Raw genomic sequence first — 13608 nt, forward strand, 5'->3', positions numbered from 1 at the left:
ACTATTCAAACCACACCTGTCCCACTATTATAACTCAACATGCGTAAACTCCTTGTGTTTTGTTTTAGCATTGATTTAGTGTCCTAGTCATTATAATGATACTGGCTTGGTGTGTACAGTGAATTTAATGTAATTAGATTTAATTTTAAGTTTAAAAAAAGCCTTTCCTACACAGTTTAAAAAACACATTAGTCTAATCAGGTCAATAAAATGTACTTGCCAACAACCTCACATTTAAGGAATTCAGAAGATCTCCTTCATTTCATTTAATTTTAACACGTAATAAACTGTGGTTATTCTAAAATCTAATTTTATTCCTGGATGCCGAATAATCGCATTTATCCTAGAGATCTACAAAAACGGTGAGTACCGATATTCCTTGGTTGGTTTGCGCAGGACATGGTGAAGTGAAAAATGCAAGCTTATTCATTTGTTTAGAATCCCAGTGGGAAGTGGTTCGGTAAGTAATTAAACCATCCCACAGAACAAACACTAGTTTAGTTTAAATACCTTGTTGTATTTCCTGGTACATCTGAATAGACTGCAGCTTATAGAGAAACCACTGCCTTAAGATCTCAGACATACGTGTATGTTTAATTTAAGTCTCCAAACCAGAGAGTACGTTTTAAGAAAACTGTATTATAAAATGTATACTTTACCGATCCAAAAACCTCAGAAGTTGTTAAAGATGCCACGCAACCTTCTAATCTAAATCTCAGTATCTGTAACTCTTAGATCTAACGTTACAGTTTAACAGAATGTTGAATTTAAGAAAAATAACGTTGTTTTCTTTTTCATTTTAAGGGATACTGAATTACCTTCATATTTATTTTTCCATCAGGTAACCCTAAAAGTAAACGCGGTGGAAAATGTTTCGGAATGGCAGGTTTCCTCTAATCATCTTGCAGGAGGCGCCTATCAGCAAGGAAAGAGGTGGGGTTTATGTGGCTCAAGGTGACTGCAACAGGACTGCAGTAAAGATAAGCAGGTGGCTGGCAGTAAGAGGTTTTGCGTTAGAAAAATCTGGAAGGTGCAGAGTTTGGCAATCCTCACATGCGGTCAGCTGTTGAAATGAAGTAGAGCTGCGGAGGGGTCATGCTCTGGGATTTGCGAACTCTCCTGCTGGTGGTTCCATCGACGAGGGAGAGGGGCGAAACCCTTAGCAAGTTACTACTGCACTCGAACTTCTGTAGCAGTCAGTGAAGCAGACGCTGGTCTTTATATTACTTCTGCTGACGGTATACAGTCGCAGTCAGCACCTGTACTACCGTTGCGTGAATGTATTATTATGTTTAATGAAGCCCGGTACTTAAGATGCGTTGTTACTGCGTCGGCTTTTTTTGCTTTTTCCTTCATCTCTTGTGGAGACTGAAATACGGAAAGGGGGAAGTGCAGCGCACCGGAAAATAAGGTTTTAAATGTTCCCTAGGAGATCTAATAGTAAAACTACCTTGCATCCCATGGATGACTTCAGGAGGGCAGCAATCAGACGGAAACCAAGAGCAGATGCTGCCTCGGACTGTGACCGGGAGAACTCCTTAGGTAAGTGATTTCATTCGGATGCAGTTTTGTGAAGAGTGCGATCGGAGTGACGTCCACACGTTGTAAATGTTTCCCTGCTTCTCTAATCACACGTGCACAGTCAAGTCCTCTTTAATTCCACTTTAGCTAGGTAAGACCTAGACGTAAACAAGAAGCTGGAGTTTAGCTATGACTCAAGGTTGCCATAGTTTTCATTTACCCCCTTATTGGATGAAGAATAATGAGGAATGTGTATCGTTATTTTTTGTTTCTCTCTTTATTGTGGTGGAATGAAACCTGTTGGCGAAATTTTGTGGTTTACGCTGCGTCATTGTTTTTGTTTACCCGTCCGATGCGTTTTCAATGATAAATTTCTCACGCGTAGTGGAACTGTAGCTGCATACAGTACAGTGCTTAATGTACAGACCTGGAAAAGGCAATGCAAGTGACTGGTGTATTTCCAGAATGACTATCATTCCTTATCTTCTGTAAATGGTACGTACTCTAAACAGAAAAATGCTGTAGTTACACTACAGTACCAGAATGCTCAAGAGCACTCCAAAATCAATTTTGGTTTTCAGTTTCCCTAAAGCGAATCGGCCCAGCTGAACAGAACAAATTAATATTTGTGTGGAGTAAAACGCTGTATCAAACCGCTGCGTGTCGTAGCTTGTACTGCCTTCTTTCAAAATTCAGTCGGATTAAGTTACAGACACAGTAAACGCAGAACTAGGCACAGCAAGATAATGTAATTCCGGAGACTATTACTCAGGATCTTTGGCGATAAAAAACAGGAATGTGTCAAGGTATTTTACATAGCCCGAGGACGTTTTAGGTGTGCAGGAGAAAACATTTGTAGACACGCCCTAACTAGAACAGATGCTTATACAATGTTAAAAGCCGACAGGATCATTCTGTTCATTTCAAGTGAGTTTCTTCACAGTATTCTTTTGCAATAGCAAATGTTATGAATACAATATTCTTGAAATGTTATAGAATGCTTTTCCTGCTGAAGCGTTTTCTTTACTGTATATTTTGGACTCGTGCATTATTTTGTACCACTCTTAAACCATTCTGCTCAAAAACTGTTTTACCACCATAGTTTTGGATAATTTCCGAGCGGTAATCAGAAGGTACCCCTGAGATTTGATGCACTAGTTGCAGCTGGCGCAGCATAATTGGTGTTATTTTCTCGGAATGTGAGCCTAAATGCTGGTGACCAAGACCCCAGTATTTAGCTAGAGTGCAATTATGACACAAATCAATTTTGTGTGGCATCTGAAGAAGGCTCCACAGCTGAAACGTTGTGTATCTTGTCTTCTCTTTTCAGCATGGAATAAACTTTTGCTTGTTCCTTTGCAGCCTATGCGTGCCAACGCAGCTTGAAAACATGGCAGTTTACTTACCACTGTAGTCGCTAGGAAGAACATTTCTTCCATATACAGTAAATACATTCACAGGATAGTAACACTAATTCCCCCACAATATACCTATTTATCTTACAACCATACAGTACATACAGACATCACATCACTTTCAGTAACCACTCATTCAATTCAGGGTCATGGTAACCCAGAGGCTATCCCGGGAAGAATTGGGCTCGAGGTAGGATACACCTTGGACAGGACACCAGTCCATTGCAGGGCACATAGATACAAACATGCATACGCTCACATCAGGGCCAAGTTTACAGAGGCAATTAACCTATCAGTTTGTCTTTGGACTATGGGAGAAAACCCACATGAACGTGAGGAGAACATGCACACTCCATGCAGATAGCATCTCAGGAATTGTACCCAAGGCCCCAGCACTGCAAGGCAGCAAAGCTAACCACTGTGCCCCCATGCCTTCCATACTGTATATACAGATATACACTGGAAATGTCCACCTCAAAGAGTCGTGATGCAACAAAAACTCAGTAATACAGTGTCAGTATCCCAATTTGGTGACAATATCTGTAAGGTAAGCTTGTGCAAGGAAAAAGATCTGCATGCTGTGTCTTTTGTTTTTTTTTAGACTGAACCAGTTCTGTCAACAGGCTTGGTTTCCCTCGGCTGGATGACTCAGGGAAACAATCAGACAAAAGGAAGGAGGCCTTCACTATATAGTATACTATATATAAAAATACAATAGTGTTTTTCTTCACTGAGTGCTTGCATATACTGAATACCAAGTCATGCATTTGGAACCTATTTTTGTGTCCTGTGGAAAAAGCTTTCTTCAGAAAACCCATCTAACTGTGATGCTTTTCTTGAATAAGGATATGGCTAGACTATGATTGGTAGAACAGTAAATAGGTTCCTGTCCTTCAAGGTGGGCTGCTCTTGCAGACCCATCTCTTGACAGAGGCGTGCAGCTCTCTAGGTTGGCCCAGATCCTTCCCTTACTCCTGCTAATTTGATCCACTCTTATTCTTGGTTTTGTCTCTTCACTCAGTTGCAGCACCTTTACTCTAGCATGTATATTTTTTATTTGAGGAGTGTGTTGTAAGTAATGACTACTCAAACTCTCAGTGCCATTGAAATGACATTCCATTTTGCTGACAGATGTGCTTCTACAATGAATTGAATACTTGCGCAATCAAAATATTTTAGAGTTTGATTTTTCTGAACTTATTGCAGACGTTTAACCTCTCTAACCCATAAAGGTATCCAGTTTTAAGTGTTGAACATGAAAACCTTTGCATACATCATGCGTTATTCAACAAAATGAGACATCATTAGGAAGGGGTGAATACTTTTTTCGGACACTGTAATGACAGAGCTTCACGTAGCAATCATATCTTAACGGAGACATTTTAAAAGGTGTCTGGGGGTCTTGTCAACTAGTGATTTTGACTGCTTTGGTAGATGAGCTGGTAGGTAGCAACATATTGCTTTTGTGTTCCCCTGCTGCTGACTAGCATTCAGAGAAGGGTAGTAATCAGACAGGACAATGCTTAAAATACTTTTAAGGGGGAGACAGTTTTGATATTTTTGCATTACTTTAAGTAGTACAAAAATAAGTATTTAGAAGTACTTCCCTGTCATTTAGTTGGAAGCTGGCTTCTGAAAACCTTCGATGAGCTGTCCTGAGATTTTATTTTGTCAAACGTATTTGAGATGGTCTGCTTTTGTTTTTCTTTATAACAGCAAGACCCCAGTTTTCTTGAAAGAATTTTAGACAGTAGACCTTTATTAGCTAGCTGCAGCAGCACAAAGAAGTCTGTTTCCTGTCACAATGTTCAGAGAAAGCAGTCAAGCATTTCAATCACCATTTGTTTCTCTAGTAGTTCCCTTTTTCCTTTCTTTTTGTGTTTGTGCTGAATAGCTTTTGTGAACTTGATGCTTTGACAAAGTTAAAAGTGATTCATTGTATTTTATTCTGTATTAGACTAATTATCAGAATGTACAAATGATGTATGAATATGTAAACAGAGTGCTGAGTCAAAATGCACAGAAATTGTGTTACTGAAGTAAGTCAAAGTCTCCTTCACCATACAAACATACTTTGTTAATTTAACCTTCTACTGTTTTTATCCTCCTTCTTCATTTTGATTCAGAATTGCAGCTTTTGCATATTAAAAGATATATTTCCTGTTTTGGTCAATACCTCTGATATTAAAGCTATTTACAAAAGTTTCACATTTGTTAATCAATCTCTACATGTCTGTCTACATTTTTAGCAGTTGTTGTTGACACTTTTAATACTACAACATACAGTACTTAGCCCCAAGATAAGAGTAAATATACTTGATTCCCCCCCCTCAGTGATCTGTCCTCTTTTCCAAAACAGTTAATGAGGTAAATAATTGTGAAAGGTGAAATGAATATCAGAAGACCTTGGAGTTTTCAAAGTGGACTGAGTTGTTTAAATGTCTACAGATCACATCCCGCCCCAGCCCCTGATAAAACACGGTTACCTAGCCAGGCTCTGCTTGCCCTCATGTTTATTACCTAAAAAGTAAGCTTCCTGGTGCACAGGTAATAATAATAATCGCTTACACTTACAGTATATAGCGCTTTTTCTGGACACTCCACTCAAAGCGCTTTACAGGTAATGGGGACTACCCTCCACCACCGCCAATGTGCAGCATCCACCTGGATGGTGGCTCTCCTGGCCCTCAGTGGTACTCCCTATGGAGAAGTAGTGTTAACCTTGCTCTGCCTGTGTAAAAGGATCATCAGACAGCTCTTGGATGGCCGTAGTGCCTCCCTGTCATAAAAAAAAAAGATCTTTACAATTGAATTTTTCTGGTACCTTTTTTATTGATCTGTCATTCATATTTGATTGCAGCTGATGGCATTAAAGAAGTCTTGATTCAAGGTACAGTTTTACATTGAATTAGATCAATCAACACAAACCGGGGTAAACTATATTACTAAAGGATAAAAAATTGCTTCATATGTACAACACTGCAAATTATTGTCATTCCTGATCAGCAATACTCAAATTGGCTGATACAGCAATGCTTTTGTCTTGTCTATGCAGTGTTCTATACTCTACAACCTCCTTGTGCTGGAGTTCTAACAAAGGGGCTATTGTGCTGGAGGTGGGGTGTGGCGTTTCTTAATAGTTCAGCAGTAAGAATAATTAGAACTATAATTCTGTTATTGGGTTGAATCTGTAAGATATGTTTAGCGCTGTAACATCAAAATGGGGCAGTTTCATTTTTAATTCTTTAGAGATTGGGGAGGCATGGTGGCACAGTAGTTAGCTTTGCTGTGTTGCAGCAATTAGGCCCTGTGTTCAAAGGGGTGTTATGTTTGTGGAGTGTGCAAGAACCCTCCATGTTTGCATTGGTTTCCTCCAGGTGCTCCAGTTTCCTCCCACACTCCCGAGTCATGGTGGTGCGTTAATTGGTTTATAAGGTGTGAGTGCATGCGTTTGTATCTGAGTGTGACCCGTGATGGACTGGCATCCCATCCAGGGTGTATCCTGCCTTGACCCAGAATTGGATAAGCTGTTAATGTAAGTGATGTGATGTTTAGTGATGTCCTTGGTATATTTAGGTCTGAGCATTTCAGTTAAACAAATACTGTTTACTTTTTCTAATATTTAAAGCAATGCATTAAAATTGGAATAATTGGAATTGGAAATTCTATCTTTTACAATGGCTCCTTTCTATATTTAACATTTATTGGAATTGTCCTAGCCAAATTTCCCATTGTCCCTTACCAATCATGGCCTCCTAATAATCCCCATCTATGAACTGGCTTCATTACTCTGTTCTCCTCCCCACTAACAGCCGATGTGTGGTGAGCATTCTGGTACACTATGGCTGCCGTCGCATCATCCAGGTGACGGCTGCACCTTAGTGGTGGTGGAGGGGAGTCCCCATTACTTGTAAAGTGCTTTGAGTGGAGTGTCCAGAAAAGTGCTATATACTGTACAGTAAGTGTAAGTTGTTGTTGTTATTATTATTATTATTATTATTATTATTATTATTATTATTATTATTATTATTATTATTATTAATTGTGGCAAATAAGAAAGCAGTTAACATCTAAACTGGAGAAAGCACATTTTTTACTCTTCCTTATATAATCTGAACTGATCTCTGACCCCAGGTTACATCACTGATGATGGGTCCAAAACCATTGAGAGATGTTTCGTATTGTTATATCTATTTGAAGGGGCTATTGAAATGTTTGTATAGAAACAATGGTCATCATCTCATTAGTGTCAGCATGTGCAGTTCTTGAGGTCTACAAAGCAATATAGAGTGGTTGGTGGTCTGATCAAAGGAATCCTGCAGTTTACCTTGGTTAATTAGGTTCTGAGCAAATGATTTACAGTGATCAACAGTCCAAGAACAGAGGATACAATAGACAGGTAGACAGAGAGAGAGACCCAGAGAGAAGGGAGGACATGGGACAGACCCAAAGACACAAGGTGAGAGAAGAAAGCGTGTGCCAAGCAAGAGGTACTTGCTTGGATAAGCCATAAGGATCACACTCTCTTAAAGTATTGAACCTTGTCCAGAGAGCTTGCCATCCTCTTATTTTTAGGAAATTTTGATTTCCTGTCTAAAGAATCCCTAGCTCAAAAATATGATCTCTCCTTGTCAGTGAATGCATTTTTAGGTTAAGGAGATAGGTTCCTGTTCACTTTCCATAGTTATTTTAAGAGAGATTTAATTGTAGGTCATATTTTGTTTAGTTTAGGAGGTGGGTTTATCTCTCTTATTGGCCATTGTAGGTAATATACTGTGTAGGCACTGTGAATACTTTGTGAAAGTCAAAGTTTTTTTCTGCTTTGTCAAAATGTAGGCCTCTTGGTCACGATGTTGGTAAACAGAGTAACTTCTATGTTAAATGGCTATGCTGTGTGTTGTTTAGTGTGTCATTGTTAGTATTATATTCTAAATTAATTAATAAATATTTGTTTAACCTTCTGTGCCTGACTTATTACTCTTTTCACCAAAGCTGTGCCAGAGAGCAAAGATCTGAAGTATAATTATATCTAATTATATCGACCGCTTGGATATATTCTTGGCATAATCAATTTACAAATCAAATTTCCAATTTGGGGTTGTTTTGCTTATTGTTTATCCTGCTCTGTATTTTCTCTATTTCATTTTCTTAACCCCACGTTTGTAGCAGTATCAACGCACTTTTACATCCTGTGCAAAGGATTAAATCCTAAAACATTTTATTGTGACTATAGTATACATGAGTATAAGACCATAAATATTACGGATTCATGAATTCTCCTAATTAATGTCACTCAAAATTTTAAGTTGTTTAAACATTTTCCCTTTGCATAACTACACAACTTCACAAACCAATGGATGCCCTCATAACAAAACAGTGTTAATTGGTCCCTAAGCTATCACTTGAAACCTATTTTCTTCACCGAAGCTTTCTACAAATGAGACAATGTGATGTCTGGACTGAAGTGGGGGTTGGTGAAGCTTCTCTGCTGCAGTAACACTTACCAAGTGTGGTCTTGATCGGTCATATTGCAGATTGACACCATTGGCAAAAAAAAATAAAAAAGGGTCAGAAAAGTGTTTTTTCTCACCAACATTAGTGCCAACAGTGAAATGGTGAAATAAAACCTGCAGTTTTACCACTACTATTTGTGAAGATCTCACTGTGCTTATTTTATCTTTGCTCTCAGGGGACAATAAGGCCAGTAGATGTTTCTGGTTTTCATTCAGGTTAAATTCAGAATTTTGTAAATTAATTTTGTTTTTAATCAGAGTTAGCCTTAACACCAATGTGATATTATTAATCAATATTGCCTTTAAACCTGCAGTACACAAAGTGTGGCTACTTTCTGGTTAATACTGCCATAGATGTCTCATATCCGTGATACTTTAAGTTAGCTAAAGTTAACTTTAACTTTTGAAAGATTTAATTCCTCATTTGAATCAATAAAAGGGGGGGAAATGCTTTCTATCCATCCATTTTCCAAACACTTTATCCATTAAAGGGTTGCAGGGGAGCTGGAGCCTAGCCCAGCAAGCAACAGCCGGAAGGCAGGATACACCCTGGATGTGACGTCAGTCCATTGTAGGGCAGACACAGACACGAACATGCACACGCCAACTTTCCCTGAAGCCAATTTACCTACCAGTATGTCTTTGACCTGTGGGTGGAAACTAGAGCACCTGGAGGAAACCCAGGTTTCCCATCTGAACTTGGGGAGAACATGCACACTCCACACAGATAGCACCTCAGAAATTTATCCCAGGGGACCCCGAACTGAAGTGCAGCAATGCTTGCCACTTTGCCACTGTGCTGCCCTGAAAAGGGCTTTTTTGTGGCACTAATTTTAGAATGATGAGAAATAAGGTTAGCTTTTCTACACACTGTGGCTGGGTCACTTTTTCTGTGTCATGTCTGAAGAGAATAAATATGAATAAGTTTCCATATTTACTGAATGGGTAAATAGAAGGCATGTGGAGAAAACTTAATATTAGTGCTTACACACCACTTTCTTTTTACTTGATCCTGGTTTTGTATCCTTTTTAACTTAAAAAAATGAAAAAAAAAAATCACTAACAGAGCCACACCGGTATTATATGTGTATAGAACTGTTTAGTTTGCAACAAAAAGAGAAAATTGTCATGTTGTGGAAGTTTGTGTGATTTCTTTTATTTGTATGAGAGAGAGGTTAAAGAGAAAAAAGTTTTGGTTTCCCCTTTCATTCTTTTCCATGTTTTTTTTTTTAATACTGTTTTAAAAGGACTTGTGAACAGCTTACGGGAGATGTTGGTAAAAGCACTTTGTATCATTTCTGTTTTTATCTGCAATGCACCATTGCTCAAACCTCACGAATGACTGAGTCACTGGTTCAGTTCCTTAGAAGTTTCACCTGTCAGGACCCCGGCACTGACACTCATTTGATTATTCTCTTGTCATTTTAACCTCTTTTGGCCTATTTTTTCTTTAATCTCACATGTATTTCTTGCAGGACATACAGTATACAGCATCCTGTTAGTTTTTCATATTGCTGTTTATTTAATCTGAAATGACTGAGAAAAACAGGTCAGCAGGGTTGGATAAATACCCTTATTTTGTTTGATGTTTAAAGGCTGAAAGCTTTGCCCTCCCACCAGCACCAGTTTCCTGTGTGTATTCCTTGGCTTAAACAGGGTAAACTAGTTCTCTAGGGGTATATCCTTGTTCTTTTGGCCAAGTTGAAAATCATCCAGGCTATGTTTTTTTTACATACATAGATGTTGTTTAATGAAGCCCTATACTACTTTCATTTATAATAAATTTTAACTTTCAATGACCTTTCTAGTTGTGCATTTGTATTGTATCGTGTGTCAGTTTGTTGCAGCCCTTGTGGAATGATCCAAAGAACAATCGCAGGTTGCGCAAAATATCTTCTTGCCAGTGAGGCAAAAACCTAATTTGTATTTAATCTTCCAGAGCAAAAGGTTTTGCTTTTGTGCATGCGGTTTTGCCTTATGCAGAGTGTTTCAGGATGTGTTTTGTGTTTTTCAAAACACTATACTGTAGAATTGCCATAACTGTGCCACGTGAATTGGGGATAAATGATAGCAGTAGTTTAGATGTTCTTTTTTAAATGGCTGGTCTATTAGAAGATATTACTAGTGTTTTAGGTTTAGCAATGAGAATTGGATGCAACTCCAGCTCAGTACCCGATATTTTCCTTAAGTCCGAACAGAGTATTTCCTTAGTATTAGATAGGCGGCCCAATCATGGTTTAGGTACTTGAAAATCTATGCTCTTTAGCACTTTTTAGGTTAACAAACTCTTGCAGTAGTTTACATTTACACCTCTAATGTCATGTGTTGGCAAGTGCTTTGCAAATAGCCCATAACTGGTTACAAAAGTTGTTCTTCAGATTACTAGAATTGGAGTGGAGTAGCGCGTGCCACACGGTTGCAGGATTCTGTCAGTCAGGCATCTGTTTGTGTGTAGTTCTCCACCTTTTTCTGTCTCACTTTCAGGCCTGTATTTTTCAGGCTCTGGCTTACTGCAAGCACCCCCTAGAAGAAGTGAGTACTTCCTGGAACTGCAAGAGTGGGTAATTGCAGTGGTTAGACAGACATGTTGAAGTCCCCTAAGGCGAGATTATTGGAGAACAGTCATTAAGACAGTAATAGTATACACTTGAAACGGCTCCAAGAAAAAAGAGGTTAGGCTTGACAATCACCATTTTTCTTCCCCTGTGTTTTACTCTGAAATGACGGCTTCATTGAGACACCTCTTTATCTGATGTTGTTTGTGTATCCATAGGCCTCCACCATGGGAATCTTGGATGTTTCTTTCCCACGATAAAAAGAAATGATTTAGCAGGGACTGAAATCCTCCAGGTTCCAGGCACACAGCTGATCTTACACAGCCCAGCTGGGGGCTGGTTTAAAAAAGCGTTTAAAAAAGCCTGGCATTCAGCCACTAGCTCATAAGTGTGATGGCACAGCAGTGCACTGTAGCTGTATTCTTTTCTTATTCTGGTTATTGGTTTGATTCTTAAAAACTTCCCTGCAACTCACAACTGGCAGCCCCACTGAAGCTCAGCAGGTGTGATCCTGGACAGAACCTGGATGGGAGACCTCCTGGTAAAAACTAAGGTTGCTGCAGGAAGAGGTGTTAGTGGGGTCAGCAGGGGGCACTCACCCTGCGGTCTATGTGGGTCATAATGCCCCAGTATAGTGACAGGGACACTATACTGTAAAAAGGCACCATCCTTCGGATGAGACGTAAAACCGAGGTCTTGACTATGGTCATTAAAAATCCCAGGGTGTTTCTCGAAAAGAGTAGGGGTGTAACCCTGGCGTCCTGGACAAATTTCCTATTAGCCTTTTCCAATCATGGCTTCCTAATAATCCCCATCAATGAACTGGCTTCATCACTTTGTTCTCCTCCCCACTGACAGCTGATGTGAGGTGAGTGTACTGGCGCACTATGGCTGCTGTTGCATCATCCAGGTGGGGCTGCACATTGGTGGTGGAGGGGAGTTGCCATTACCTCTGAAGAGCTTTGAGTGGAGTGTCTATCAGTAAAGATAGCAGCAAAGACAGCTAAAGGAAATCATGTCTCGGGGATCAGGAAGTAGTGTTGGTGGAGCAACAAGTGTTGCTGACATCTGAGTGAGTGCTCAATTTTGGTTACAGCCTGTAACAACACTGTTGCAGTGTGTGTTTAATTAAATACTTAAGAGTTAGCTTGTCTGTCTTGATAAAGGATCCTATGTAGTTTCTGAAATGTAGGGGTGCTATGTTTAAGTGATTTGATGATGTTTCAGGGAAGGCCTGGTCCTAGAGAGTCTGAATCCAGCATGGTTACTAAATATTTGGAACAATTTTGCTTTGACCACTTAAGAGGGTATTTCTGCAATTAAGTAAATCCGAAATTATTTGAAAGCAAAATACTGTTATGTTATATATATATAATATTTACTGTATAGAGTGAATATTTTGTTCACCAATATGGAGTTTAATCTCCAATTTAACCACATAGTACTGACAATCTTCAATCTGAGTGGAATGCACAAGACCTGTCTAAGGGATGCCCAAATATATAATGAAAAATGTTATTACGATTTCTTATTTTCACCTTAGAAATAATGCATTAGACAATGTTTATCACTACCCACTGAAGCTAAGCAGTGTTGAGCCTGGTCAGTACCTGGATGGAAGACTTCCTGTGAAGCTATGGTTGCTGCTAGAAGTGGTGTTAGTGGGACCATCAGGGACCCCCACCCTGCGGTCTGTGTGGTTCCTAATGCCCCTATACCGCTATATTGTAGTGGGCGCCGTCTTTTGGATGAGACGTTAAACCCAGGTCCTGACTCTTGTTAGTGGTCATTAAAGATCCCTGGGCATTTCTCGATAAGAGTAGGGAATTATCTCAGTGTCCGGGCCAAATTTCCCCCCTCGGCCTTTACCGTCCCCATGTATATTTATTGTCCCCATGTATGATTGGCTTGCACTTGCCCTGCGATGGACTGGCAGCCAATCCAGGGTGTACCCTGCCTTGCACTTGTTTCTTGCCAGGTAGACTCTGGCTTCCCACGACACCAAATGGTATAAAGCAGTTTGGCAAATGACACGACAAGGTATATCAATGTCTGACGCTGAATGCTTGATTCATGCATTTATAACATCAGGGCTTGGTTTCTGCAACTCTGTATTCTTTGGGCTCCCTAACACTCTTCGTATCAAGTCACAATACAGTATGTCAATAACTCTGCAGCTAACCTACTAACTCCCACCAGACACTGGCAGCAAATTAATCCTGCACTTACTGTAAGTCTCTGCATTGGTTGCCTATAAAGTCATGTACTCTATTTAATACAAGATCTTGTTATTGACTTTTAAGGCTTTAAATAATCTGGCTCCATGCATCTCTGAACTCCTCAGTGTTTACGCTCTCTCCTGCAGGGTCTGCTCAGTTGAGGCTGACCTGTACCTCACTGTGCCCAAGACTAAATCTCTCACCAACAGTAACAATCTGACAGTGCCTTTTCTGTGCTCCTTCGTTATGGATTGGCCTTTCCTTTGACTATGAGAGACAAGTTCTTTAACTCTCCTTAACTCATCTAAGATCACACTTTTAGTAAGGCTGGTCTCTGATTGCTCTATATTCTATCCTGTATGTTTTTGTTTATTTTTTCTTTTTA

General features: G+C 39.6%; 1 protein-coding gene across 4 annotated transcripts in view; it reads left to right on the forward strand.

Moving 5' to 3' along the window:
* The first annotated feature begins 344 nt into the window (after positions 1–344).
* The window catches only part of fgd4a (FYVE, RhoGEF and PH domain containing 4a), a 129591-nt gene continuing 116327 nt past the window's right edge, over positions 345–13608 (forward strand). For 2 of the 4 annotated variants that reach the window (XM_015353042.2, XM_006633703.3), the window contains exon 1: positions 975–1542. In XM_015353042.2, the coding sequence (XP_015208528.2) occupies positions 1419–1542 (124 nt within the window). In that variant the 5' untranslated portion in view covers positions 975–1418. Of the gene's footprint in view, positions 363–841; positions 934–974; positions 1543–13608 lie in introns of those variants that run through there. The other 2 variants (XM_015353045.2, XM_015353046.2) reach the window with 2 other exon arrangements.

This window comes from Lepisosteus oculatus, chromosome 7 (genome assembly GCF_040954835.1).
Source record: "Lepisosteus oculatus isolate fLepOcu1 chromosome 7, fLepOcu1.hap2, whole genome shotgun sequence".
In the NCBI taxonomy this organism is placed as follows: Eukaryota; Metazoa; Chordata; class Actinopteri; order Semionotiformes; family Lepisosteidae; genus Lepisosteus; species Lepisosteus oculatus.